General features: G+C 46.0%; 1 protein-coding gene across 1 annotated transcript; it reads left to right on the forward strand.

Annotated features, from left to right (window-relative positions):
• OTULINL (OTU deubiquitinase with linear linkage specificity like) lies at nt 1-27255 on the forward strand. The gene is made up of 8 exons (XM_066243898.1): nt 1-212; nt 18348-18507; nt 18962-18993; nt 19098-19189; nt 19912-20061; nt 23607-23735; nt 24608-24877; nt 25689-27255. Exons 1-8 carry the CDS (start codon nt 149-151, stop codon nt 25860-25862), a joined length of 1071 nt encoding a protein of 356 aa, XP_066099995.1. The 5' UTR covers nt 1-148; the 3' UTR covers nt 25863-27255.
• Nucleotides 27256-27570: the final 315 nt, after the last annotated feature.

Genomic DNA, 27570 nt, shown 5'->3' on the forward strand with positions numbered 1-27570 from the left:
GGGGGCCTGGAGTAGGAGCGCGGACCGCCATCCCCGGTCGGCTACTCCCGCGCCCACCCGCGGCGGGTAAGCGATCCCGGGCGGGCGGCCGCCGCGGCTGACAGATCCACGGGCCGAGGCTCCGCGCCGTCTGCAGCGCGCGGCTGGCATGGCGGCGCGGAGGATCCCCCCGCAGGCGCAAGAGCGGGAACGGCCTCGCACCATCGCTACAGGTGGGCCGGGGGCGGGGAAGGGGCGCTGGCAGCCTGGGACGCGCTCTCCTCCGCGACCGTGGGCGCAGCTCGGAGGGGTGGGGGACGGCGACGGACTGCGCCTCCACACCCCCTGCAGGGTTTTGGGTAGCTGTCGGGGACCTGGGGCGCATCTGAATAAGGAACAATGTCCTCAGGAGGCAGAGTTGTTTGGGACGAGGCAGCGAGCGACTTGCCTGGGCGAGGAAGGCAGGTTCCTGGAAAGAGAAAGACGTCTTGCGGGGGGCACCGGGCGGGGGTGGAGAGGGAGGGTCCGGGTAGCGGTTGGGGTTGAACTGTGTCTCCGAGGAGCGCGGTGTCCCCTTTTTGGTGTCCCCCCCGATACTTGATCGTTGTCGGAGGGAAGTTGATGGGTTTCGCGCTTTGCTGGCAGAGGATGTGGCCGACACCTTCGCAGCAATCGAGACTGTCTTTTTAACAAGAAAGTTACAAAAAACAAAGAGGAGCAGCACAGTATGGCACAGGTCGCGAGCAAGTCGGTCGCTGAGGTCTGTGCACACAACCTGTGTCTTGGCGTCTGCGCCCTCTGCGTTGGCAGCTGGGCCCTCGCCTGAGAAGGGAAGGGCTTTCTTCCTTGCCATCCTTCCGTTGTCCCTTGGTATCCCAGCCCAGAGAAGATGAGCATAATTGCTTCTCAACGTTGAGAAGCCCCCCCTTTCTGTAACCTTGGAGACCACCCCAGGGGTGTGAGCCCACCAGGGAATTTTGGGAACATGACTGTTCAAAACACAGCTTGGGCTGCCGGTACTGCAGGGTTTATGCGAACTTGTCAGGTGCCGCCAGGTCTGCTTATTAATTGCTGTTATTAGTTCCAGAATGAGGTTTTGATTCATCCAGCGAACAGTTTGGAATTTTGCTGTTGGGTGTAGTGGAAACAACACCTTTTTGGGAGTCAGGACATGAGTTTTTAGACACCATTTTACCAGAACTGGGTGCCTAGAAGCCACAACCACTCAGAACTTCCCTGTCCTCACCTATGAAAGAAGGGCGTTTGGCTAGCTGATCTCTGAGGCCTCCCAGTCTAAATTCTGTGATCGACTTACCTCCCACTCTGAAAAGTTTGGAGAGTGAACTCATTTTCCAACCTTTCTGCACCTTAGATTATTATAAAATTAGCCAAATAGTTTCTGTGGGTGTATTCCTTTGAACTTTTCATTATGTTATTTTCTTCCCTTCTCCCTGCCTTACTTTGGCAGAGAAAGCAAAGTTGGAAGTGGAGGTAGGGGCACAGCTGGAAAAAGCTGCTTTGGGAGGCTGAAAGCTGCCTAATCTGGGTTTAACATAATCGCCAGGAATTTTTCCTTCAAATGTACCAAGTTCAAGGTGTGCCAGCACTGTGAATCCGGTAAGAATGTTTCCTGTGCTCCAGCCTGTGGGATCTGCAGTTGGTGTGCAGCAGTGGAAGAATGTGATTCAAAGATTGGATTATGGAAAACTTTTCTTTCCCAAATATAACGTCCAAGGACTTAGGAGTTTCTTTTCCCTGCCAGTGATGTTTAGGGGGGGAAAAAAGTTTAAAGATCACTTGTCAAAGCTAGGATGTCACAGCTTTTTAACCTACCTCTAACTCTTGGCAAGAGAGTGATCAAGATTTGCTTTTGAGATAATAGCAAATTATAACAATGGAAACGACAATAAAAAGCAAACGGACAATAGCAGAAGAAAATCTACAGAAGGGGCAGGGATGGACAGAGGTGTTGGTAGCTGTTTTTTTCTCTTTTTTTGGTAGCCATCTTTACTATTTCTTTTTAAGTAAATTGTGGCTTTTCTTAAGCACTGTCCATCCATTCATTAGTAGAAACATGAGGGGAGAATGGAGACTCTGAGTTTTCAATGGTGTTCTCAGGAGCCGCAGGACTCCATGGTGGTCCTAGGGGCTGGCCTGGAAGGGGTAAAGGGGTAGGAGTGCTCAGTGTAGAATAGGGGACCCATCAGCCAGAACTCCCCACTCCAGCTATATATAGAGCACTTCTGCTCCTCGGCCTCCTATATAATATGCTGTTCTGGGTAAAATTTTGTTTGGAGAGAAGAGTCTAATGTACTGATTGTCAACCAGTGTACCAGGGCAGGCACACTGGTGTGCTGCAAGACTTTTTAAAACATGCGGTACCTGACTATTTAGTCAGGAGCACTGACCTCTTTTCTCTTAGATTGTCAAACAAACAAAAAAATGACAACAGCCAACACAATAGCTGTCTGGTGTGAATGAATCAAAATTATACCTGGTTGGGTTTTTTTTGAAGATCAGTAAAAATTGTAATTATTTGGTGTGCCATAGAATTTTAATAACTAGTTTATGTGTGCCATGAGATGAAAAAGGTTGAAAATCGTTGGTCTAATGCTAATCGGAAGTTTAGAAATAATGGTAATTACTAATGTTTTTGAGTGCTGCTTGTGTTTTAGCTCATTTATTGCCTATAAAGTGCTTAGAACCGTGCATGACCTTACACTGTAAGTTCTCACAGGTTAGCAGCTGTTATTATTATTAGTACATTATACATGAGGTAGTTTTATTTTTAAAGATTTTATTTATTGATTTTATGGGGTGGGGGCAAAAAGTGTCAGCTCATAGTTGCTTCACTCGAGTTGTTCATTGCTTGCTTGTTTGTCATATGTGCCTTGACTGGGCAAGCCCAGGATTTCGAACTGGCAACTTCAGCATTCCAGTTTGATGCTCTGTCCACTGCACCACCACAGGCCAGGTGAGGTAGCTGTTATTTTTAATCCCCATTTTAGGAAACTGAGTCACATACAAACTGTTACACCCCCCGCCACTGCTTACCTAGACTTTCTTGCTAATTAAGAGGTGTATTCCTTAAAATCATGGATTCTGTTATTCCAAAGCCATTCAAGGATGACTGACTGTATGTATGAAGCAGATGTTCCTGACCTGCCATAAGCAGTCTGGCTATTCCCGTGGGGAACCACAGGCACCATACTAGGCAGGCAGATGAGTTTACCTGGCGAACACTATGTTAAAGGGAGAGGGCACATCGGAACCCAGCAGCTGGTCTGCAGCAAGTGAAGTGAGGAGGACTGTGGGGTGCAAACACTGCCTCTCAACACGGACTGCAAAGCAGTGCTAAGAATTGTGTGCTTATTCTAGCCCCTTTTTCTAGTGCCCTCGAGGGCTCTTCTCTTGAGCTGGAAAAGGAGCAGAGGGGGTGCTGGCAGTGGGCAGTGTGTGCCAAGGGGACCAGGGGTGAGTAGCTGTGGTTCCTTCTTTAAAAAATAGTTTGAGGGCTTAGAGAAAAACAAACACTGAAATTAAAAACACATGCATACAAGCAGAATGCTTAAAACCAGATGATCCACAGTTGATATTTTCTGCCAGCCTGTTTGTCCCACTTTATACTTCAACTCTTAACATTTTTGTTAGATAGATTAAATACCAAATAAAGTGTAACTTTTGGTGCCGTGTGTTTTAGCTGAGTAGAAATACTTGATTGGTACAGTTATTACATTTGAGCCTTTTTGTTTGTTTGTTTGTTTGTTACATTTGAGCCTTTTACTTGGCTCCCTGGAGTGGGTGTATGCTGTCCTATATGCCTGTCACACCCAGTGTTGTCCCTGCCACAGTAACAGTGGGCATTTGCATTCTCTTCATGGTGCTAGATGTGGAGACACTGCCCACAGATAGTCTTATGTAATCTTTACAAGCTCCACTCTGTGATGTTTGAAATGGTTATGGAATTCACTCCAAGTTTCCAGCTAGTAAGTAAGTTGTGGCCAGGATTCAAACCCTGGCAGTGCAACTCCACCCACAACAGATACTTAACAATCTGCCGACTTCTGTCTCCTGAAACAGTGCAGACTTATACCTGAGAGCACTTTAGTTTCCAGAGTTACCTCCTCACATTTAAGCTGTTCTAAATTAAAGTGGGGTTATCATCTTTATACCATTGTTGTTGCTCAAGATAACTCTCAGATCGGAGGTCCAGGATAAGAGAGATTATGGAAAAGTTATCCTTATCAAGCCAAAACCTCCTACACGCATGGCTTTTGATAGTGGGCTATTTAAGTCTCTCTGTAGCTTTTGGAAGACTTATTGGATGAGTGTATTAGGCCTTTCTCTTTTGTCCACTTGAAACCCATGGTTAAATGTTCAGTTGCTTTGGATAATCCATTTTGAAAATTGAGATCATATATACACTTATTGATTTATCCATTTGTCTACTTTCTCATTCAATTGGAGCCAGAATAGAAAGGTGATATCATGTTTAAAATAAGAGAATGGTAAAATGTTATACGTTCATTTCCATATGTTAGTACTGTTGCTGGGATCCCAGGTAATAAACCCAAATTGCACAACTATAGCACATAAAATGCTATGCTCAATAAATCCTGAATTCAGAATTTGATAGAAAGTCTTTCACTGTTGATTTAACCAGGTGACTCTGATTTTGAGTCTATGTGGAATTGTTGGATGATACCTACCTACATAGTAACTTAAACTAAATGAAATCTTTCTCTTTTTTCCCTGTTACTGTTTTTTTTTAAATGAATAGTAGTGTTAGTCTTCTAGCAAGGGGAGTAATCATATAATTAGAAGTCAGTTTCTTATGAGAGACCTCCCCACTTCAGAGAGAAGCAGAATCTCATTCAATGTCAAGTGTTGACTGTCAAGAAAAGGGAAGCAGAACGCCCTCCCTGAGCCCCTTTTCAGTGGATATGAGCTCCCTGCTCTGTCTAGGTCTGGGATAGGCTCTGTGCATACAGACCAGTTCCTGAGTGGCTGAGGAATGGGTGGACCAGGGAGCTGGTGGTAGAAGCTCATCAAGGTACATGCTTTGAACAATTTGTGTCTTCCCCACTAACCTAGGGCAAGGGATGTTCCCCAAAGCATTTGTCTCCCAAGTTTAAGAGAAGTGAAGTAAATTCTGTCTTGCCTGGTCAAGAGAGTCTTTCCCTGGGTCTTGGAATAACGCCTGGCACATCGTAGGTGTATCAGTCAACCTAAGACAAGAAGGCGTCAGCTTTCCTGTGAGATCTCCAAAGTAACAGGAGAACTGAATGTTCTGTGTCTTCTAAATAGACCACTGGGGCAGGTCGAAATGCCGTGGAGGAAGCAGACGGCTGATAGGAAAGGGGAAGTGGAAGAGATGACAGCCCAGTGCCAGTGTGGGCTGAGTGTTATCATTACCCATCTAGACATGAGGGGCTGGGCGTCACTGATGTCAGTGGACCAGATCATCTCTTTGTTATGTTACTTGGCATTTAAAAAACGAGCTTGGAGTTCTGCTGGTGGCTAAGAATTAGTTTGGCTGCTCACCTTGAAACACACATGCAGCCAGTGGAATTATTAGTATAAATTCTGGGTTTCTCAGTTTTACACCTGAAACACACAAGACTCAGGCATATAGGTTCCTTCCTCTGAAATCTGAAGCAGAGGAAAGAATCACTGGAACTGAGAGAGGGTTTATTAGAGTAGTTTTATCCATGGTGTATCCCAGCACTCAGTTCTGGGTACTGAGCTGATTGTTGTGACAGGACTTGTACAGCCAGTGCTGGCTGCCCTTCCTTGTACTGTCATTTGTCATGCTCTACTATTTCACTGTCTTCTCCCATTTCTACCTAGTTGCCTGAGTCATTCAAAATGTGGAGCCTATGACATGTGAAGATATGGTTCCCCCTCTTCCTTCTGTCTCGGTCTTCTCTATTTTTCTTATTTTCTTGCTATTTTTTAAGGAACTGATCGCCTCAACGGAAGGCCTTGTGGAAAAGGTTCTTTATCGAAACTGTGGTTCAGGTCAGCTGTCTTAATAAATCTGTAGAAAATTAGGCATGCATGTCTAAAGCTTGGAGCATTTGCTTGTCTTTGTCAGGGTCTCTAGTACCTGCTGTATGTGCGCAAGGAATCTTTCCTGTGGTGCAAGTTTTGAGGTTCGTTGAACTTCACTCGTTTCACAACAACTTAAAATCCAATGCCTTGTGCCCCAATGTGACTAGCTCCACAGTAACTCAAACACATTAACATAAAGAGGCCTTTGGAGGGTGAAGGGAAATAGTGGTTAATAGCCTGGTGCCCCGATGCTTGCTCACAGGGGAGGAAGCTGAGGTCCAGAGCCGCTCAGCTCTCTAGGACGAGGCCCTGGGTTCCTGGCTCCCTGGTGCCTGCTCATTCCACTACCTTGCAACTGTCCCACTAGGCGACCACTTCACATTCTCACTTCCTGCTTGATGTTTACGTGAGTGTAATTAAGGGAAGAGAAAACACACTTCTGGCTCCCTGTTCCTGACATACATGTTAAAAGTCAGAAAGGACCACCAAGATAGAGGCTATTAGTTGGAATTAGATATGGTAGATAGAATAACAAAACAATTCCAGGTAAGTTAATCAATTTCTCCCATGTCAAAGCTTAGCGGTGGCTCCACAGGGCTGGAATGGGTGGCAAGTGCCCAGACTCCTTCTACTTTGTTCTTATACATGAAAAGCTTCCATGCCTGTGCCTCTACCTGGTCCAGGATGGCTGCTGAACACCAGTCACCACACTTACATTCCAGCTAGTCTGGAGGAGCAAGGGCAAGGAATACACCCCTCTCAACAGAGCCCTCTGAAAATTGCTCCAACACTTCTTAGTCAGAATTCACTCAGATGGCTCTGCCTAGGGAGGAAGGAATGTGCTTTATTCTGAGCAGTTGTGTATCCAGCTGGAAGTCAGGATTCCGTTTCTGTGGAAGCAGAGGGAATGGATCCTGGCAGTCTGTCGTGGAGACATGGACTAGATCCAGATTACATGGACTCGTTTTATTTATTCAACAAATATTTATTAACGGTCTACAGTGTGTCTAGGCATCAAGAAAGAGAGAAAACAGACGCAGTTCCAGTTCTTAAGACGTTTACCTCCATAAGGAGACAGACACTAGTCAAACACAAACACACTGTGTAAATTGACTGTGCTGTGGGGGAAAGGACCCCGTGTGCTGTGGGAGGATGTAACAGATCAAGCCAGGAGTGGAAACGGTTTAGAGAATCCTGGCCCAAGAAAGTGATGTTGGAGCTGAGAGGCAGAGAAAGGGAGAGTGGGGTGGGGCAGAAGTGAGAGACGGGAGGCAGCCAGTCACCTAGAGAAAAAGATGAGAGAAAACTGGGAAGTCCAGGTCAGACCCCGAGGACCCTGGACGTAGAATGACCACTCGTCCGGGTTTGCCTGGGACTGAGAGATATCCTGAGACATGAACCTCTCAGTGCTAAAGCTTGGAGAGTCCCAGGCCAACCCTCCTCCCCCTTTTCTTTTAAGTGAGAGGAGGGAGACAGACTCCCACATGTACCCCGAGTGGGATTCACCTGGCAACCCCTGTCTGGGGTCATGCTCAAATCACCTGAGCTATCTTCAATGCCTGGGGCCATGCTCAAACCAGTTGAGCCACTGACTGTGAGAAGGGAAGAGATAGAGAAGGGAGGGAATGAGAAGCAGATAGTCCCTTCTCATATGTGCCCTGACTAGGAATCGAACCCAGGACTTCTGTAGGCTGGGCCAATGCTCTATCCACTGAGCAAACTGACCAGGGCCCAGGATGCCTTATTATTAATTTCAGCAGTGTTCCTTTATAGGTAAGCAGGGCTCCCAGCCACAGCAAAAGATCACTGATTGGTAAAAGTATCCCCTCACCTGGGCCAAAGAGAGAGAAGCACAAAGCACAGGCCACACTGAGTGCAGCTGGATGACGTGACCAGTGTGACTCTCCTTTATCTGGCATGATTTCTCTTAGCTGTAATTTTGGAAATTAATTGGCATGTGATAATATATTGGAGATAACAGAAACGGCCAAGGGAGGAGGAAACCCTTACCCAGAGCGGTGTTTCTAAGCACTGGCCACACATTGGAATCACCCAGGCACTTAAAAAAGGACGGGTCCCTGTGCCCCAGCCCAGTACATCGGAAAATGCTCAGGGGAGCCAAGGCAGGGTGATCTCTGTTCCATCACAGCACCTCTCAGACTCTGTGAACATGGGTCGCTGAGGACCTTCTGGATGCAGACTCCTGTAGACACAGACTGCCTGAGGACCTGCATGTAGGGCCCAGGTGGTGTTGATGTTGCTGGTTCATAGACTTGGAGTGCAAAGCTCTCTAGTATTTGATGAGTTGGTTTTGAAGCCACTGGTTTCTCTTTAGGAGAGCAGACCTAAAGGATCCCTGAGTGAAAGGTAAATGGGTTCGTGAGAGGAGAGGAGGTAGACTTGGGGCGGAGAACATGGAAGTTTCTGCCGTACGCATCCATCAGTGGTGGGCCCGTCCCGACTTCTCCTTTGGTTCCAGGGGCTGGTTCCTGTTTCCAGAAGAACTGCTCCGGAGGCTTCTGGCTAGACTGGTGCCCTAGGCAGTGTGCCACTACTTGTCAAGCCTCGTGCAGAGGCCTTCCCAGCTCACCTCACTGGCTGCCAGGATTTGGGTTTTCCCTACAAGTAAGAAAAGCCACAAAGATTTTAAATAGATGACACATCCATCGAATGTAAGAACAAAACCAAAATACCCCTACGCCCCCCCCCCCCACCAAATATCACTACTGGCTACAGGTGGAAATAGCATCGGAGAAGGGAAGCCAATGGGAAAGATTAGTAACCATTAGCAAACGGTTCTGATGAATGGAAAAATCTCGCTGGGTGAAAGGGGAGAGTGGCTTATCTCAGAGTGTCCCTTTAGTTCCCTCTTGTCACCTGTTCATAAGTGATTTGTGTTATGATGTAGAAGACAAGCTTAATCTTAAGCACCTAAGAGGAGAGAGAGAGAGAGCACCACAAATGCTGTGGCGGTGGGAGCAGTGAGCCCAGTCCGGTGACATGAAATTTAGCAGGGAGATGCGTCGCTCCTCGGTCCGAAAGGCAAAGGACTTGCACATACCACCCAGACAACCCTTGCTTCTCTTCCCAGGTTCTGAATGAACTGGAAGTTGGACACGGGGTCAGAGATTTTTCAGTGTCAGCTCCTTGGTAAAAATCCTTATGTTCTAGTTGTGTGGCCGGATGAGCTTGCTAGCCGGGCCTGAGCTGAAGTTACCCATTCAAGGCCGGGCCTCTGCCCCAGGGAGACAGCAGGCCCCGGGGGCGCCTGTCTGCAGGCAGGCAGATCTGGAGAGGGCTGGGCTGAGCGGGGCAGTTCCTAAACCTGCCATCACCCCTCTCCCCGGGAAGGAGGAGAGTGAGAAGGGTGGGCCGGAGGCTGCGCCAGAGCTGCAGGAAAGCCCTCTGCCTGGTAACGTGAGGATGCTGGGATGAGGGCGCCTGGCCCTCTCCCCTTCAGAAGAGAGAGACACACTCCGGCAACAGGTCCAAAGACTTTATTCTGAGTGGGTGGTGGACTGAATGTGAGTCGGTGACGTGTGTGTTTCTCAGCTATACAATGCTAATACGGTCCCAGGCCACAGGGACTGGAATGCATCATCTAGAATAAGGTTTGGCAGGCCGCAGCCCCTGGGCCATGTCTGTCCTGCTTGGTTTATTTTTTTGATTATACAGCCTGTGAGCTAATGGCTTTACATTTTGTAATGGTTGGAAAAAAAATTAAAAGAAGAATACCATTTCCTGACATGTGCAACTTATATGAAATTCGAATCTCAGTGCCCATACACTAAGTTCTCTTGGGACACAGCCCCTGTTAGTATTCCTAGGGCAGATCTGAGTAGTTGGGATACAGATCAGATGGCTGGCAAAGCCCAAAATCTTACTCTCTGACCCAGTACCTGCCAGTTCTTCATCGAGAATGAAGAAGTGGTCATGTTACTGAATGCTCTTCTGTGTGGGCCACACTCGACATTGTCTGGCTCTGGGTCTAAGTTAAGTGTGCAGTGGGTTCAGATAAGAGTAATTAGGACCATGAAAGACAATGAAGAGTGACTGGAGGATAAAACAAAGCATGTCGTATAAGAACTGGTTGAGAGAAATGTCTAATCTAGAAGGGAAAAGAAGCACTGTGGAAATGATCGTTGCCTTCTTAGTTCATGATTAATTGTTTTTGAATTCTTGGAAAAGAATCATTCAGGAAAGCCAGTTACTTATGTAGTTAGTTCAGAGGGCATGCTGACCTTGATCTTGAACATGTGGGGTCAAGTTCAGACTTCTTGCTTTCTCTAGGCTTCAGTTTCTTCATCTCAGAGATGCATGTGATAGGTCATCAGACGACCAGGTGCACAGTGAATTAAGAGTCAGCGTTCACCTTGAGGTGCTTTCAGGCCAGTAGGAGATAGCTTATGAATACGCCCACCTGCATGTGGACGAAGCACAGAGGGAGCACCCGGGGAGTGAGTCCTCCGCTGAGGGGCTGGTCAGGATCAGGCCCCGGGGAACCAGTGGAGTTCCAGCACCTTCAGTCCAAAGCATTCTGTGAGTTTGTGAAAGATATGAAAGCTTGTGGCACAGAAGAGGAATCAAACCTGCCTCATGACCCCAAGCAATAGCGATTTAAATTGTGGTTACAGATCTGATCACATCAGCCTCTTGCTTAAAACCCTTGGGGGGCTTTCCTTGATCTTCAGTTAAAGGAAGATCAGCATCTCACACAACATCTAATGGCCCTGCTGATCTGAGCCTGGCCGGCCCCCTCTCTTTTCTGATCACGTGAACTCTTGTCCATCCTCTGGGTCTCAGCTCTGCCTCTCATCCAATGCAGGTCTAGGCCAGGATCCCATGTTACCTCTGCTGGCAGAGCCACGTTCCTTTCCGCTGGGCCACTGCCTTGGTTGTGCTCCATACACACCTAGAGGGTCCACCTGTGAATCAGCACCAGGACAGTCCACTCTATGGCGTTCACAACTGTAGCATCAGCTCTTGGCATGGTGCCTGGCCTACAAGAGGAGCTTAATCTATATTCATAGAATAATGATTGAGAAAGAGAGAACCCTTCTAGAAAAGGAAATGGATTCCCACACAAGGGATTGAATTCCCATGTGGTGAGTTGTGTAAACACCGCGCCATGACAAGATGGAGGGGAGGTTGTAGCAGGGACTTGGGGAGGTTTACATCTGCAGAGTGCCTTTGCGACTTGGAGCACTCTCCTGTGGCTTACTTGTTTCATTTTGTTCCAACTCTCTGTTGTCACTGTCGGTCTCTGCCTTTGGGGATCATCGAAGCTGAGCAATTTGCCTGAGGTCCCTCAGGTAGAGATGGCAAAGTGAAGACAGAATCTGGGCCTGTTTTGCCAAACCAGTGGTCTGTGCCCAGCCAGGGAGCCAGCCTGGCTGGGTGGGTGGCTGGTCGGGTTAGTGGTCCCGGAGTTCTGGGATTTTTCTGGGAGGATTACAACTTGCTCTTCAATTGAAGCTCATCCCATCTGCAGCTTTTGTGTTTTAATAGTTGGGTGGGTTTTAAAACCCTTCCACATCATTGGAAAAATAAACATACACCTTTTAATATGATGGGTTGCATTTAGCACTCCTAAAGGTGTGCCCAGTAAATGAAAAAAGGCCTCTGAGCTGTGATGTTGTTACACACACACACACACACACACACACACACACACACTTCACTCAGTGTGTGGCAAGTAGCAGTTTCCTGTTGTATTACTGACAGCCCTGGTTTCGGAGGAGCCCTGGGTGGAATGACCCCAGTTCTGTGGGGGCTGTGCTAGACGCTTAAGTAGGTTGCATGACAGGGCTGCAGTTGAATGTCTTACGGATCATGACTTTCGAGATAAAATCCTTTCACTTGGTGGTTCTTTTACTCAGTGATACTGATCTTGTAGTTATTGGTTATAGCACTTTACTAAGTGGAAGACACATTTCTTAATTGAGAAGAACTAGTAGTACCTGAGATACAAATTCATAGAAAGTCTTTTGACTTTACCATTTCAAAGATTAAGAGGATTTTTTTCTGAACATTTACCCCATAACTGACCTAAAAACAATTCATCTATGGTTGGTTTTGCAAGAACCAAGACTATTTAAACTCAGTCTTTCACATGGTGATGCTGACCCTTTAAAAGTCCCTAAGAGTCTTCCAGTGTCCCAAACTATTTGTAACCCTTCATGACCTCGTAGGACTTGTTCTGCATGTCCACCATTCTGTTTCATATTGCCGAGTGTGTCTGTTTGGACTAATGAATGATACTTTGCTTTATCTGTGAGCCCGAGTTTCTCAGCAGTAACCTCTGAGAGAGTGACCCACTGGGAAGGGAGGTCTCCCTGCCACCTGGGCATCACAGGGCCTCGTGTTGTTCTGGATCCTCCTAGACTCCGACACCAGGATGTGCTGACCCCGGGAAGCATAGGTCGTGGCACCGTGGGCCTGGACAAGCTGACCAGTAGCCTTTCCTGACGGAAGGGCATCCTGCCAACTGATGATGAGCTTCCAGAGGGCAGGCTGGGTGGCTTTTACGTCATCTCCCTGACTGCCAGCCCAGTGCCCACAGAGGGTGAGGGGTGGGGGAAGGTCTTCCCAGGCCTTACCTGCCCTCGGTCCCACTTGGCTTCTCTGCAGCACCTCCCTCCATTGATCAGAATTACCCAAAAGCCATACTTGCTTTTCAGAGGGAGTAGTGTTCCACAACACAGCTCAGAAAAGTGTGAAAAGTTTACCCAACACCTCTGATGTGGCTGTGTCCTCCCTTCTGCACCTCCCACTGCTCCCCCCACAGGGAGAGTGCTGTGGCCACCTTCCCCACCCCCTCCCTGTTTGCTGCCTGGCCACTCTTTCTTCCATCTTCTGATGATTAACCAAAACCCGGCATTGCAGCAGATAACGTCTGTTGTAGTTACTAAGTTAAATTCAGTATTCTTTACCTTAAATTTACTTAAGATGATTTTAATGTATGTATGCACATATCTTCATTGCCTCTTCTGTTTCAAACATCGAAATTAAATTGCCTTTTAGCTTAGGCCTGATTTTCCTACCGTGGCCCATTCGGTAGCTGTGATCCAACCTCTCTGCTGCAGGAGAAGGTCACCAGGCTAGATGCCTGTGACAGTGTGGCCCAGTAGAGAGTGGCTGCGCTCCACGGGTTAGGGGAGGAAGCAGGGGGCAGTGTGGCAGACCGTGGGGAAGTGGAGGCAGTGAGGGACAGAGCAGCGATGGGAGTGTCGCAGGCCTGCCAGCCTGGGGCTTCCCTGAGAGCAGCCCAGGGCTCCAGGCTGCTGTCTGGCACCCGCCCGGCTTCCGGCTCTTCAGTGTCTTTTAGTTTTGTTTTCAGGTTTTTCTTATTTTTTTCTTTTGGTTTCCTGTTTGAATGTTTGAATCTTTTCAGCTTTGGTGCATTTTAGAGAATGGAAAAAAATTCTACGTAGAATTTTACCACAAAAAACAGTGGCCTTTTTTTTTTTCAGTTCTAGTCAGTGGTCTCATCTGCCATATATAGTATGAGGGATCACGGATGAGATTTCAGTTTCCGACAGACGTGTTGTTGATTTCAGGCGGTGCTGGGGAGGCTGCTCAAGGATATTTACACCACTCATTGTTACTCCTGCCCCTGTGGGTTGGAGTCTCTGGGCCTGTTTCAGTGCTGACAATCAGAGGAAAGTGTGAGAGCTGGATAACCCACTTTCCAATGTAATAGACATGCACTGTGCTTGTATAGAACCTCATCTCAGCCACCACTCAAGCGGTCCAGTCCAAATGTATCAAAAAGAAAATTCAGTTGTCACTTGACAGACGTTGAGGAGGATCAAACCCATAGTTCCTGGCAATGCTTCTGCTTTCTGTGTCTTCTTGTGACTCCCCTTCCTGGAGATTGCCATTGCCAGCACCTCCTGCCACCCACACGCCCTGCTCCTTCCCTTGTTCTGGTCCCTCTTTTTACTGGAACCTTCTCTCCTTTCCTGCTAGTCCCATCAGCACCCATGATGCCAGTTCCCTGTTAGGCAGAGGGCTTCTCCAGGGTGGGGAGGGGAGGTGGGCAGACAGTTGCTGAATTCTCCTTGGCAAGCTGGCAGATGGGGGACCCCGGTAAGGACTGACACGGAAAATTTGATTCTCTGTCTGCTGTGTTTGGGGAATGAGATTTGCCCCACAGGATCATCGGAGTTGTGGTCATGATAGTGTTCACGAGGCCTCTGATGTAGGATGTTCTTTGTCTCTTTATTTTGAGTTATTGACACATGCAGGAAAAACTTTTTTTAATTCTCTTTAAAAAGTTTTATCTATCAATTTGAGAGAGAGACGGACATTAATTTGTTGTTCCACTCATTTGTGCATTCATTGCTTAATTCTTGTACGTGCCCTGACCTGGGATCAAACCCGCAACCTTGGTGTGTCAGGACGAAGCTCTAACCAATCGAGTCACCCGACCAGAGCTCAATTCTCTTTCTAAAAGCTTTAGTCCACTTGCTGCAGCAAGGTTGATTTGCAGATTTCCCCAGGAACGTAATTCAAAGGCAGGATACCTGGTGATGAGGCGTGCAACTTCTGTCATCACACCTCCCCTGTCTGTGAAGTCTGGCTTGACCACTTGCTTAATCTCTCTGTCATAGTTTTGTCATTTATAAAATAAGGGTGCTTAGAGTTAAGGCAATAAAAATAATAACCATTTATTGGGCACTAATAGTATGCCAGACTACGTGCTCAGCGCCTTGCCAAGGGTTTCCTTCACCCATCACAACAGCTGTAAGAGGTGCAGTCCCTCACCTGGGGAGTGTACAGGGTTGGGATGGGACCCATACCAGGGAGCTCCGGAGCAAATGAGGTAAGTCCTGTAAAACTCTGAGCACAGGGTCCGTCCCCTAGCAAAAGCTCAAACTATAGCTGTTTTAGTGAGCAGGGGAGACACATTTTTCCTACTAAAACATTGTCCTTCCTCTCCTTTGCCTTGGAGGCGCCCTCCTGAGAACATCACCTGTGAGCCCCTTGGGACTGTCTGTGATTTGCGATTGGTGCACCTACCAGCAGGGGCTCTTGGGTCAGCTCCACGAGATCCAGGATGTGGCCGTGTGGCCAGGCCAGGGCTGCGGGGAGTGAAGGGAGCGCATGTGACTTCATAAGTTTACCTCCAGATGATCCTTGGTACCCACACCAGCCTCCATGATTATGTTCCCTGGCTCCTCTTGGCTGAGTCATTTGACAAAAACCTGTGGGCACACTAGGTAGAGGGCAGCAAGAGGTCAGGCCTCTGTTCTGGGCTTGTTTGGGAGAGGGGGTTTTGAACCCCGTGTGGTATGTGGTTTTTTTCTGATGGGTTGATAATGATTACCCTCACTTGGCTTGCAAGCAGGATTTCATTTTGAAGATAAGGGCAGTAGGCTAGGGAAGTGTGTGTGCGTGTGTGTGTGTGCACGTGTGTGTGTGTGTGTGTGCACATGTGTGTGTGTGTGTGTGTGTGTGTGTGTGTAGGGAGAACCATGGTAGCAATGGATCTTCCTGCAGGCCCTGGGCAGCTGCAGAGAAGGTCCTGGGTTGGGGTCTCAAATCAGATGCCCTAGTGACCAGATGGTGACTTAAAGGAATGCAGGGGGCGGGATGCCATCTGTGACAAATGAGAGCAGCGCTCTGTGGAGGGTGGCAGCCGGGCACCACCATGAGACTGTGGGCCCTCCAAGTCTGCATGCAGATGAGCACCATCAGTGGAAGTAGACATGCTCTGGCAGGCTCTTCACAAAGAAGGAAGTGTGAGAGTGTTATTCAGACTTGCATGCTACATTTACATCAGTTCAAAACTGGTGCGGGATTCAGGGAAATAGGCACTCAAGTCACGGGGTGGGGGTGTTAATTGGCAGTGTTGTTTCAGAAAGCACTTTGGCAACATCTATCAAATCTAAAAATGTGCACACCCTTTGACCTAGAGTTTCCTCTTCTTGAAATTATCCTGGTAGCTGTCATGAGCCACAAGGACTGTTGGAGAGTGTTTGTCTCAGCAATGTTTCTAAGTGGAAAATGGAAACAAGCAAATGTTTTTCCATTAGGCAATGATTTCAGAGGTGATCTCTGTCTGTATACTGCAATGTTAGGCATTCTTTTTTTTTTGTATTTTTCTGAAGCTGGAAACGGGGAGAGAGACAGACAGACTCCCGCATGCGCCCCACCGGGATCCACCCAGCACGCCCACCAGGGGCGACTCTCTGCCCACCAGGGGGCGATGCTCTGCCCCTCCGGGGCGTCGCTCTGCCGCAACCAGAGCCACTCTAGCGCCTGGGGCAGAGGCCAAGGAGCCATCCCCAGCGCCCGGGCCATCTTTGCTCCAATGGAACCTTGGCTGCGGGAGGGAAAGAGAGAGAGAGAGGAAGGAGAGGGGGGGGTGTGGAGAAGCAAATGGGCGCTTCTCCTATGGGCCCTGGCCGGGAATCGAACCCGGGTCCCCCCCGCACGCCAGGCCGACGCTCTACCGCTGAGCCAACCGGCCAGGGCGTTAGGCATTCTTTTAAAAGAATAATGTAGACCTATATGTAGTGATAAGAAAAGATGTTCAACTTATAATTTGATATGACATTGATATCAAGAGAAAAAATATACTGTAAAATCTTGTGCAGCATTCCATTTTTCTAAAAACTTTTGATTACAGGAGAAATTATGTATCACAGATAATATTCTAGTTCTTCCATGAATTTATGAACTTACTAAAAATATTTGCTTATACCAGAACTTTCAAGGTTGGGAAATCAGATTGACCCAATAAAAGTCTAAATTACAGATGTAAAGGCATTATGGCTTTACATTTTTAAACAGTTTGTAAAAAGTTTTATTACATTTCTAAGTGGAACTCTATAATGAATAGCTATTCAATTTTAAATGATAAACACCTGTGTTTGAAAATGTCTTTTAAATAATAAGATTAAAATAATATGTATTTTTATTTGATAACTTTTTTTGTTTCTTTATCTCCTGGTAAATTCTTTATTAAGGGTGTATATGCACATGAAAGATTATCAAAAACCTAAAAGTATAGATTCCATCCTGATGAGGCTTTTACTACGGTAACCACTGGAATTTTTCTAAATTCCATACGATGGAGGAAACTATTTCACAATGAACCCCAGGAGGTTTGGCCAGTGTACAGAAGTCCTCTTCCTCATTTGAGTTTCAGTGTTTTACATGCTGAAATATAACATCATTAGGACTCTCCTACACTTAGCAGAATATTGCCAGTACCCAGATGGCTCTCATTTTTCCTGTTGTCAAATCAGGAACGAGAGTGTGTACCAGAAGCAGCACATCTGTCTCCATCTCATGACTCTTCCTTTACAGTCCACTTGCTCGAAATGAGGTCTCTGTGCCTGCAGTTTGAGGCCCTCATCCCATGTGGTAAGGTGATGCCATACGTTATGGCCCCTACTGCACTAAGAATATCAAAGTGGGCAGAAGTGGATGGTGGCATCAGGAGAGGCTCCCAGTGTGATTGTCTGCCCCCGCCCTTGTATGCTCGGTGCCCAGCAGGATTCCCAGCATCGTTCTTGGATTCCACGGACGTTCAGTACAGGGCACGGTGCACTATACCGGTCCTTACATCATTTCATTCCGTCTTTCCCCTGTGAGGTCAGTATTTCACCCCTACTTTACAGTCAGGACACGTCAGGGCAAGAGAAGGTAGGCTTCCCGCAGTCACAAAGCTAGGAAGTAGGAGCCCCAGGCTTCGCATTCAGGTTTGAGGGGTTCTGAAACCCACACTCCCTATGTTCACTCTTCCTCTTGAATTTTGGGAACAAAGATATTCTTTTTTTTTTCCAGAGGGAGAGAGGGATAGACAGGGACAGACGGGAATGGAGAGAGATGAGAAGCATCAATCACTAGTTTTTCATTGCCTGTTGCAACACCTTAGTTGTTCATTGATTGCTTTCTCATATGTGCCTTGACCGTGGGCCTTCAGCAGACTGAGTAACCCCTTGCTGGAGCCAGCAACCTTGGGTTCAAGCTGGTGGGCTTTTTGCTCAAACCAGATGAGCCCGCGCTCAATCTGGCGACCTCGGGGTCTCGAACCTGGGTCTTCTGCATCCCAGTCTAATGCTCTATCTACTGCGCCACCGCCTGGTCAGGCTGGGAACAAAGATATTCTTATATATGACACTTATTATAGGAGAAATAGAAGTTTCATTTTTCAGATTGAATTTTTGAATGCTTTAGAAATATTTATGTAAATCAACCATAGACACTTTGTAGGTAAAATGATCTAATGTATCTTTCCCCTTTAAACAAAGCAGACTTGTATAATTGAGATGTGATTTTTTTAATTCAATTTTTTGTAGGAAATGACCAAGTTAACTCCTGGACACTTGTCACAAGCCACGCCTTAGATGCTGTGTGGGGGATTGCCAAGGCGTCCGTGACATCAGCAGTCTCGCTTCTGGTGGCGGTGCTCTGCTACGTCAGACAGCTGCATTTACATTTGGGGTACCGGCTGAAATGGTAAGTGGTTGTACCATCTTTTTTTCTTTTTTCAAATAGAGAGGAGGGGAGATAGGCTCCCGTATGCGCCCCAACCAGGATCCACCCAGCAACCCCCATCTGAGGCCAGTGCTCTCCCATCTGGGGCCATGCTCACAACCGAGCTATTTTTAGCACCTGAGGTGGAGGCTCCATGGAGCCATCCTCAGTGCCTGCAGTTTATGCTCTCGAACCAATCAAGCCATGTCTGCAGGAGGGAAAGAGAGAGGGAGAAAGAGAAGCCGGGGGGAGGAGGGGCAGATGGACTCTTCTCCTATGTGCCCTGACCGGGAATTAAACCCAGAACATCCACATGCCAAGCTGACTCTACCACTGAACCAACCGGCCAGGACAGTAGTTGTACCATCTTCACATTTCTAAAACATCTTTGTAATGAAAGTAGAATTTTGGTATTATTATTTTCTTTATATTTTAGGTGGAGTGGATATCTGCAGAGAAAATTCAAAAGTAAGTATTTTCATGCATATCTTTCCTTAAGGTGCAGAGAGGGTTCAGGAAGGAAGAGGAAAGAGAAAATTAACTACTACCCTTTTGTTTTTGATTTGGTTCAGGGAACCTCAGCGTGGAGGCGGAAGTCGATGTACTTGGCTACTGTGCAAGAGAATGGAAGGGGGAGACGCCCCGTGCCAAGCTGATGAGGAAGGTGTGTCTGTTTGCCAAGGCCATGGAAGATGGAGAATTTGTGTGTAAAATTCAGGAAACAAACTTTCCATTCTGCCTTATGGAACCAGAGAGAGTGATACCAAATGTGACACACGGGACAGCTGTGGCTCTAACTGAAAAGCCGAACATCTGCGAGACATTGGCTTTGAGCCTTTTACCTAGAGACAGTGCTTTCAAGGGCTGGGTGAACCCAGTCTGCTTTCAGAAACCTCGAAATCCGCTCTCTTCAGCACCCCGGGCCAGGCTGGGGAGACTTGTCCGTGCAGGGGTCAGGCCCCTTGGCAAAAATATTTTGAGGATTTTTAGAATTCTCCATTGGATCAATCTTGGTAAATACACCCAGCAGTGCTGCCTAACCTCGCCACTAGCAAAAGAAAAAAAAAAAGGTGGTACATTCAAAGTAGTCCTTAGCATGCTTTTAAAGTATACAGTATGTTTCACCATGTTTAGGCTATATCTGTGATCTCTTCACAACGGCATTCCCTGGCCCTGGGATTTTAGGAGCTTACATCCATGATAGCATGGCACTGTCTATACAAAAAAGTCACTTTGAAATGACATGTGGTCCAATTTATAATTTAGAATTGTTTTTACTTCTATTGTCTGCTTTGGGAGTATGCATCACTGCAAATATGTTGAATTCACTTTTGTTAATTTCTTATTCAGTGGAATTAAAACACAACTTTCTCTTTGTGCTGATAGGCTTATGAGGAGCTGTTTTGGCGGCGTCATATTAAATGTGTTCGACAAGTAAAGAGAGATAACTACGATGCCCTAAGATCCGTGTTGTTTCAGATATTCAGCCAGGGCCTCTCCTTTCCAACCTGGATGAAAGAAAAAGACATTGTTAAGGTGCGTCCTCCTACCAGAAACACGCAAAGTGACCTTGATGATAACTAACAGTCGCTCTGGGTCTCCTGTTGGCAGCTTTGTATGCAGGGCATCTTGAGATTGAAGGAACTTCTAGAGGTCTTTTAACCGGGTCCTCTGTCTCTCGTGTCAGTTCACAAATAGACCATCTCAGAAAGACGGTCACACTCAGTTTTGTTTGCTTATTTTTAATGCCATCATCTTTTCTTGAGGGAACACCTGTCCTTTGTCAGTAAGGTGGTCTACTAACATTCACTTTTTGACTCTGTAGTTATCTGACTTTTGACAAATACACACAGTGTGTAACTGCTACCCCAAGGAATCCCCTGTTTCCCTCCACAGACAGTGCTTCTTCTCTCCCAACCCCTGGTGACCTCTGATATGTCTTCTGTCCCTGTTGTTTTGCCTTCTCTGGATTGTCATATGAATGGAATCATCCAGTGTGTAGCCTTTTCAATGGATGTCTTTCACTAAACATAATGCATTTGCAGTTCATCCAGATGGTTCCGGAAATATGCTATTCATTCCTTTTTACTGTTGAGTGATGTGTGACAGTTTGTTTATCCATTCGCCAAGTGAAGGACATCTGGATTGTTTCCAGTGGTCAATACTATGAATAAAGCTGTTATAAATAAATATTCCCACACAGGATTTTGTGTGAATATAAGTTTTCTCATTCCTTTCTGGTGGACTGCTGGGTGTTGTGGTGGGGGTGTGCCTGCTGTAGCAGCACCTGCCACACCGTTCTCCAGAGCGGCTCTGCCCGGGTGCAGTCCCACCACGGATGTGTCCCAGGTCCAGCTGCTCCACATTCGCGCCAGCGCTGGTATCGTCAGGGCTGCTGTTGGTTGTTCTGTTTCAGCCATTCTGGTGGGTGTGTCAGTGTTGCTGGGCTTTCAGTTTGCATTCCCCTAGGGCAGTGGTCCCCAACCCCCAGGCCGCGGACCGGGACCGGTCCGTGGGCCATTTGGTACCGGTCCGCAGAGAGAGAATAAATAACTTACATTATTTCCGTTTTATTTATATTTAAGTCTAACAATGTTTTATTTTTTTTAAGTGACCAGATTCCCTCTGTTACATCCATCTAAAACTCACTCTTGACGCTTGTCTCAGTCACGTGATACATTTATCCGTCCCACCCTAAAGGCCGATCCGTGAAAATATTTTCTGACATTAAACTGGTCCGTGGCCCAAAAAAGGTTGGGGACCACTGCGCTAATGAATTATCACGTTGAGCATCTTTTCCTGTGCTTATTTGCCATCCATATTATCTTCTTGGGGAAATATCTGTTTTGATCTTTTGCCCATTTTTTATTGTTTTGTTTTCATTATTGATTGAGGTTTGAGAATTCTTTATATATTTTGGATGCAAGTGCTTCATCATATATATGATTTCAGATACTTTCTCCCAATCTGAGCCTAGTGTTTTCATTTTCTTTTTTTGTTGTTTTGTTTTTTTTTATTTTTCTGAAGCTGGAAACGGGGAGGCAGTCAGACAGACTCCCACATGCGCCCGACTGGGATCCACCCAGCATGCCCACCAGGTGACAGTGCTCTGCCCATCTGGGGCGTCACTCTGTTGCGACCAGAGCCATTCTAGCGCCTGAGGCAGAGGCCATAGAGCTATTCCCAGTGCCCAGGCCAACTTTGCTCCAATGGAGCCTCGGCTGCGGGAGGGGAAGAGAGAGACAGAGGAAGGAGAGGGGGAGGGGTGGAGAAGCAGATGGACGCTTCTCCTTGTGCCCTGGCTGGGAATCGAACCCGGACTTCTGCACGCCAGGCCGATGCTCTACCACTGAGCCAACCGGCCAGGGCCTGTTTTCATTTTCTTAATAGCGTGAGACAGTACATCTTGGTGATAATCTGAATTTTTTATTTTGTATGTAGTATGCCTAATCTAGGGTGTGAATTTCAGTTGGAGGAGCAAAGAAAGATAAAGTGTGTGTGTGTGTGTGTGTGTGTGTGCTGCTTAAAATAATTAGAGGATATTTTACTGCTTCATACTCATTTTAAAACATCCCCTAATTTTTGTGAGCAGTGTATACACACACACAAACATGTATATATATGTATAGCTACACATTTCCTATTTCTGTTACATTTTAAATTTAGAGTTGTTTTTATTAGTTTCATTTTATTGAACAAATAGTTGCAGGTGCTCATTGCTGAGCGCCGAAGCCACACTGGGACCCTGGGCTGCACAAGCTGAACTGGGTGGGAAATGACCGGATGCTTACGAGGGATCAGATTATTATTTATTCCTTACTTTATTTAACCCCAATGAGCGTCCTATCAAATTGTCCTTGATTTGCAATGGAGGATGAGGCTGAGCTGTTTCCTACTCTGCTGGTGGAGTAATCTCCCAGCTGGTGAGGGACAGGGCTGGGTTTGAACCCCAACGGGCATCATTCTAAAATCTACATCATGCCAGATGTATGGTATTTTGTTGCTCTAACATCGTTTGGTTAAATATAAGGTCTAAAAGGATATATCTAGGTAGTTTGGGAAATGTTTTATCCAAAAATATTGTTTCTGTAGACCTAGTTTTATAATTAAGTTTTCATCAGTTATAAAATTGTGAATTAAAAATATGATCCAGCCCTGGCCGGTTGGCTCAGCGGTAGAGCGTCGGCCTAGCGTGTGGAGGACCCGGGTTTGATTCCCGGCCAGGGCACACAGGAGAAGCGCCCATTTGCTTCTCCACCCCTCCGCCGCGCTTTCCTCTCTGTCTCTCTCTTCCCCTCCCGCAGCCAAGGCTCCATTGGAGCAAAGATGGCCCGGGCGCTGGGGATGGCTCTGTGGCCTCTGCCTCAGGCGCTAGAGTGGCTCTGGTCGCGACATGGCGACGCCCAGGATGGGCAGAGCATCGCCCCCTGGTGGGCAGAGCCTCGCCCCTGGTGGGCGTGCCGGGTGGATCCCGGTCGGGTGCATGCGGGAGTCTGTCTGACTGTCTCTCCCTGTTTCCAGCTTCAGAAAAATGAAAAAAAAAAAATGATCCAGGCCCTGGCTCATGGCTCAGTGGATAGACCATTGGCCTGGCATATGGACATCCTGGGTTCAATTCCCAGTCAGGACACATAGGAGAAGTGACCACCTGCTTCTCTCCCCCATCCTTTCCCTCTCCCCCTTCTTCTTCCCCTTCCACAGCCAGTGACTTGATTGGTTCGAGCATGGCCCTGGGCGCTGAGGATAGCTCAGTTGTCTGAGTGTGTCAGCCTCAGGTACTAAGAATAGCTCAGTACTCGAACATCAGCCCAGACAGGGGTGCCGGATGTATCCCAGTCAGGGTGCCTGTGAGAGTTGGCATCACTATCTCCCCTCTTCTCACCTAAAAGAAAAGAAAAGAAATTATTCAAATCATGAATCCACAAATCTAAATGAAGTGACTATATGTGTTTCCTTAACTGCAGTAATAGTCTTTTATAATGAAGATTGCTAAATGAGATAAATTATGTGCTGTGACATATTCCAAATTGTGTGTAATAAATGTTGAGATACTAATGATTGTTGGCATCTTCTTTTTCAAGCTTCCTGAAAAACTACTCTTTTCACAAGGTTGTAATTGGATCCAGCAATACAGTTTTGGTCCTGAGAAGTATACAGGTTCAAATGTGTTTGGAAAATTACGTAAATGTGTGGAATTACTGAAAACACAGGTGAGTGTTTGGTGGCTGGGGTAGGAGGGTAGGAATGATAGCACCCTTCCCCAGTGCAGCCACTCTGCTCTGAGGTCAGGTACGTCACCCGTGTTAGTTAGTTCAGCAGGAAATGTGGGCACAGCGCTGCTTCGTGTGCCTGATGGTTTCTTCCCCTTGAGCTTCATTCTCCTCCAAGTGTTGATTTACGTGACAGTCATCCCCTTTATGGGCTGGCAGGAAACCTTGTTTCCCCAGAAAAGTGAGTTGCAAGCTCCAGACAAAGCACTCAGAAGTGCCCCTTCTGGAATGTGCCCTATCAATAACTGGTGACAGCAAAGATGTTATAATTTGATTCAGAGTTTTTTTCTGTCTTTTAATAAAAAACAGATTCTGGATTGTTGGAATGAATCCTCCTTCGGAAATGCTATAGTCTTTTGGGGCCATAGTGTTCTCTTCTGTAAAACTGAAATATAAGTAGAACCTTCCCTGAACGGTTCTTGCAAGGAGTCAGTGAGATAATACATGCAGAATGTCTCAAACTGTGCATGGCCCACGGTGGGAGTTGAGGAATGCTAGCCAGCACTGCTGGCCACCAGCACTGCCTTTGTGTGACCCGGCGTCTGAGCAGTTTTAGGAAACTGACTTGTTTAGTATTTTACCTAGTGGGTAGTGCTTTTTTGGAAAAAATATTTCATTGAAACTAGTTTGTTATTGTACAAGTATACTTATGGTTTTAAAAAAAATCCATGCCAAAAGATATAATATGAAAAGTTAAAGCTCCATTCCCCTTTAGTAATCTTTTCTTTATTTTATAAGTACTTTAAAAGTTATGCAGTGAGTATATGTTCACCCTAACCTTCTAAATTTCATGTTGACGTCTGTGTTTTTAGTGGACTGAATTCAGTGGAATGAAAGATTATCACAAAAGAGGAAGTATGTGCAACATCCTTTTTTCGAATGCCATTCTAGAATATAAACTGTATGAAGCATTAAAGTTCATCATGCTGTACCAAGTCACCGAAGTTTATGAACAAATGAAGATGAAAAAGGTCATTCCCAGTCTTTTCAGACTTCTGTTTTCCCGGGAAACATCATCGGATCCTTTGAGCTTCATGATGAACCACCTAAATTCTGTAGGCGACACATGTGGACTAGAGCAGGTACACCGGGCAGAAGAATTGTGTGTGTTTGATCAAAGATGATATTGGCAATACTTGAACACGCAGGCACCTGGCGTTAGCTTTCAGCAGGGTTGGGAGCAGCTGCACAGAGTGGTGGGTTGGTGTTACTGCCCCAGAGATGCGGAAGAGAAGAGTAACAAGCCTCACTGCTCCGGGTGGTTGCTGTGTGTCTTTCCAGCCCTGTGGCTGCACCCCAGTGCTGGGTAGCCTTTCTGACCCAGCACGCTGCTTCTCAGTGGTAACGGGTTCTCTCACAACACAGGTTAACTGGGAGAAATGCATGTGGAAAATGAGATAAGGTTTGGGAAAGCATTTGATTACTTACCGTAGATAAGTAGAAAGTATTAAAATTTTTTTAATCCAGAAAATGCTTTTATATCCCCATAGAACAGGGTTTTTGTTTTCTTTTGCTTTGCTTTCCTAGGAAGTGCACAACATCATCTGAACTTTTTACACAAATTGATTTAAAACTATATAAAACTGATTGGGAAACTGTAATTTTTATTATGAGCATTCCTTTGTTATTGTTTTTTATTAGGTTTTTTCAAAACGGCTTTCCCTGTGATTTCTTCACATTAGTTAGAGAGACATTCCTTCTGCTTTTCTGCTGTCCCCTGCCTTCCACGTAAGGGACATTGTTCCAAACTCCGTGCTCACTCAGTGGCTCATGTGTGGGTCTGTAAACAAGGACATTATTTCACAAGCTGCCAAAGAGCATGCTCGCCCTGCTGGTGGGAGGGCAGGAATATGGAAATGTGTATCTGTGACCACTCTTTCATCTCTCCCCCAGATTGATATGTTTATACTTGGATATGCCCTTGAAGTCAAGATAAAAGTGTTCAGACTGTTCAAGTTTAACTCCAGGGACTTTGAAGTCTGCTATCCAGAAGAGCCACTGAGGGAGTGGCCGGAGATCTCTCTGCTGACCGAGAATGACCGTCACTACCACATTCCCGTCTTTTAAGTCTGGCATGGACTGGGCACTTGCCAATGACATTGGTCATGCTTACAAGTAAAGTGTTTTGGGACCTTCTCCGAATTACAGGTACATTGGATGCAACAGTACACAGATGGCTCTTCTTTGTTTTTCAGTGATTTCCTCCAAAGCAGCTGCATTAATATACTTGTGTGTTCATGGTTTGACCTTGCTCATAAGGGCTGTGGACACGCCACACATGGCAGGCCTTTAAGAGCATGAGAACATTTAATTTGGACAAGAACACCAACAGGAAAAAGAGAGAAGAAAATAAGTAGGAAAAAAGACTAACTAGAAAGAAGTTTGTTTCTAACTTTTATGTTCTTCATTAAGAATCTTGTTTTTGGTTTGGTTGATTTTGGATCCTCATAAAAATAGCCTTATTATATAAGCATTACTTTCCCAGGAATCTCTATGGTGTGTTGATTTTCTAGAACCACTTGATTAACTATAAAATTATGGGTGTGTGTATACACACACACATACCCATATGTATACATGTATAGTTTTATATGTACACATATAAACAAATACAAATAGCCACTACTTTGTAATGTTGTACAGTTTATTTTATATCTCTTTACATGTTTTTGTTATTACTGCATCTGGCCAGATTAATACATTTTATATAGATAAAAAAGATAGATTAAGGCAACTGAATTACAATTATCTGTCATCAAAATATTAAATGGTGGTGTATTGACATGTGTATTTAATGTGTGGTAGATAGAATCATGCCCTCCCTCCCCCGTTTTCCCAGAAAGACTTTACATCCTAATCCCTGGGACCTGTGCATAGGTTGGGTTAAATGGCAGAGAGTAAAGTTCCAGGTGGAATGTAGGTACTAATCTGCTGACCTTGTTGTAGAGAGATTATTCTGGGTTCTCCAGGTGAATCCAGTATAATCACAAGTGTCCTTACAAGTTGAAGAGGGAATTGGAAGAGTGTCATAGCCAGTATCACAGCCAAATGAAAAATTTCGAAGGACAGTAGAGAGAGATGCAACATGCTGGTGTTGAAGATAGAGGAAGGAGGCACAAGCCAAGGAATGTGGGTGGCCTCTGGAAGCTGGAAAAAGCCAGGGGATGGGTTCTCCCTGGAGCCTCTGGGAAGGAACAAGGCCCTGCCAATGCTGAGATTTTAGCCCAGGGGGACCTGGGTCAGACCTCTGACCTCCAGAACTGTAAAATAATAAATTTGTGTATTTTAAGTTACTGTTTCATAATGTGTTACAGCGACAACAGACAATACTCAGGAGAACTAATTTTTGCTCATCTTTATTGTGGAAATATTTTCTAGTTCATTTTGGTAATCTTTATTTGGAGGTACTTTATTAGTCTGTCATGAACTTCAATAAATACAAAATAACTTTTTAAATCTTGGCTAATGGAATCTGGCTTCCTTAATGTGTTTGAGGCTGACGTTGTCTCACATTTTCATATAGTTTCTACTATAAATAAAAAGAGGTATGTTAAATGCTGTGGTATTTGAAAATAAGATTCCGATTCTATAATGAGGATAATCACCTTTATGTACTACATAGCTAGATGTCCAAGTGTACGTTGTGTTCTTCTGGCTGTGATTTTGTTTTCCAGTTGGAGAGTAACGAGCTCAGACCAAGAGGCTTTGTATTACCTTGAAAGCCACATAGACAAAACAGTAGTTATTAGTTGATCTCTACAATCCTTTCCTGCTT

The sequence above is a fragment of the Saccopteryx bilineata genome, chromosome 1, assembly GCF_036850765.1.
Source record: "Saccopteryx bilineata isolate mSacBil1 chromosome 1, mSacBil1_pri_phased_curated, whole genome shotgun sequence".
NCBI lineage: Eukaryota > Metazoa > Chordata > Mammalia > Chiroptera > Emballonuridae > Saccopteryx > Saccopteryx bilineata.

What these genes read in the sequence shown, in the direction of transcription:
- OTULINL (XM_066243898.1), top strand. Translation starts at nt 149, where the DNA reads ATGGCGGCGCGGAGGATCCCCCCGCAGGCGCAAGAGCGGGAACGGCCT. An exon ending in TCTGCAGAGAAAATTCAAAA is followed by an intron (nt 18,994 to 19,097) that starts GTAAGTATTTTC and finishes GATTTGGTTCAG; the next exon opens with GGAACCTCAGCGTGGAGGCG. An exon ending in TGGAATTACTGAAAACACAG is followed by an intron (nt 23,736 to 24,607) that starts GTGAGTGTTTGG and finishes CTGTGTTTTTAG; the next exon opens with TGGACTGAATTCAGTGGAAT.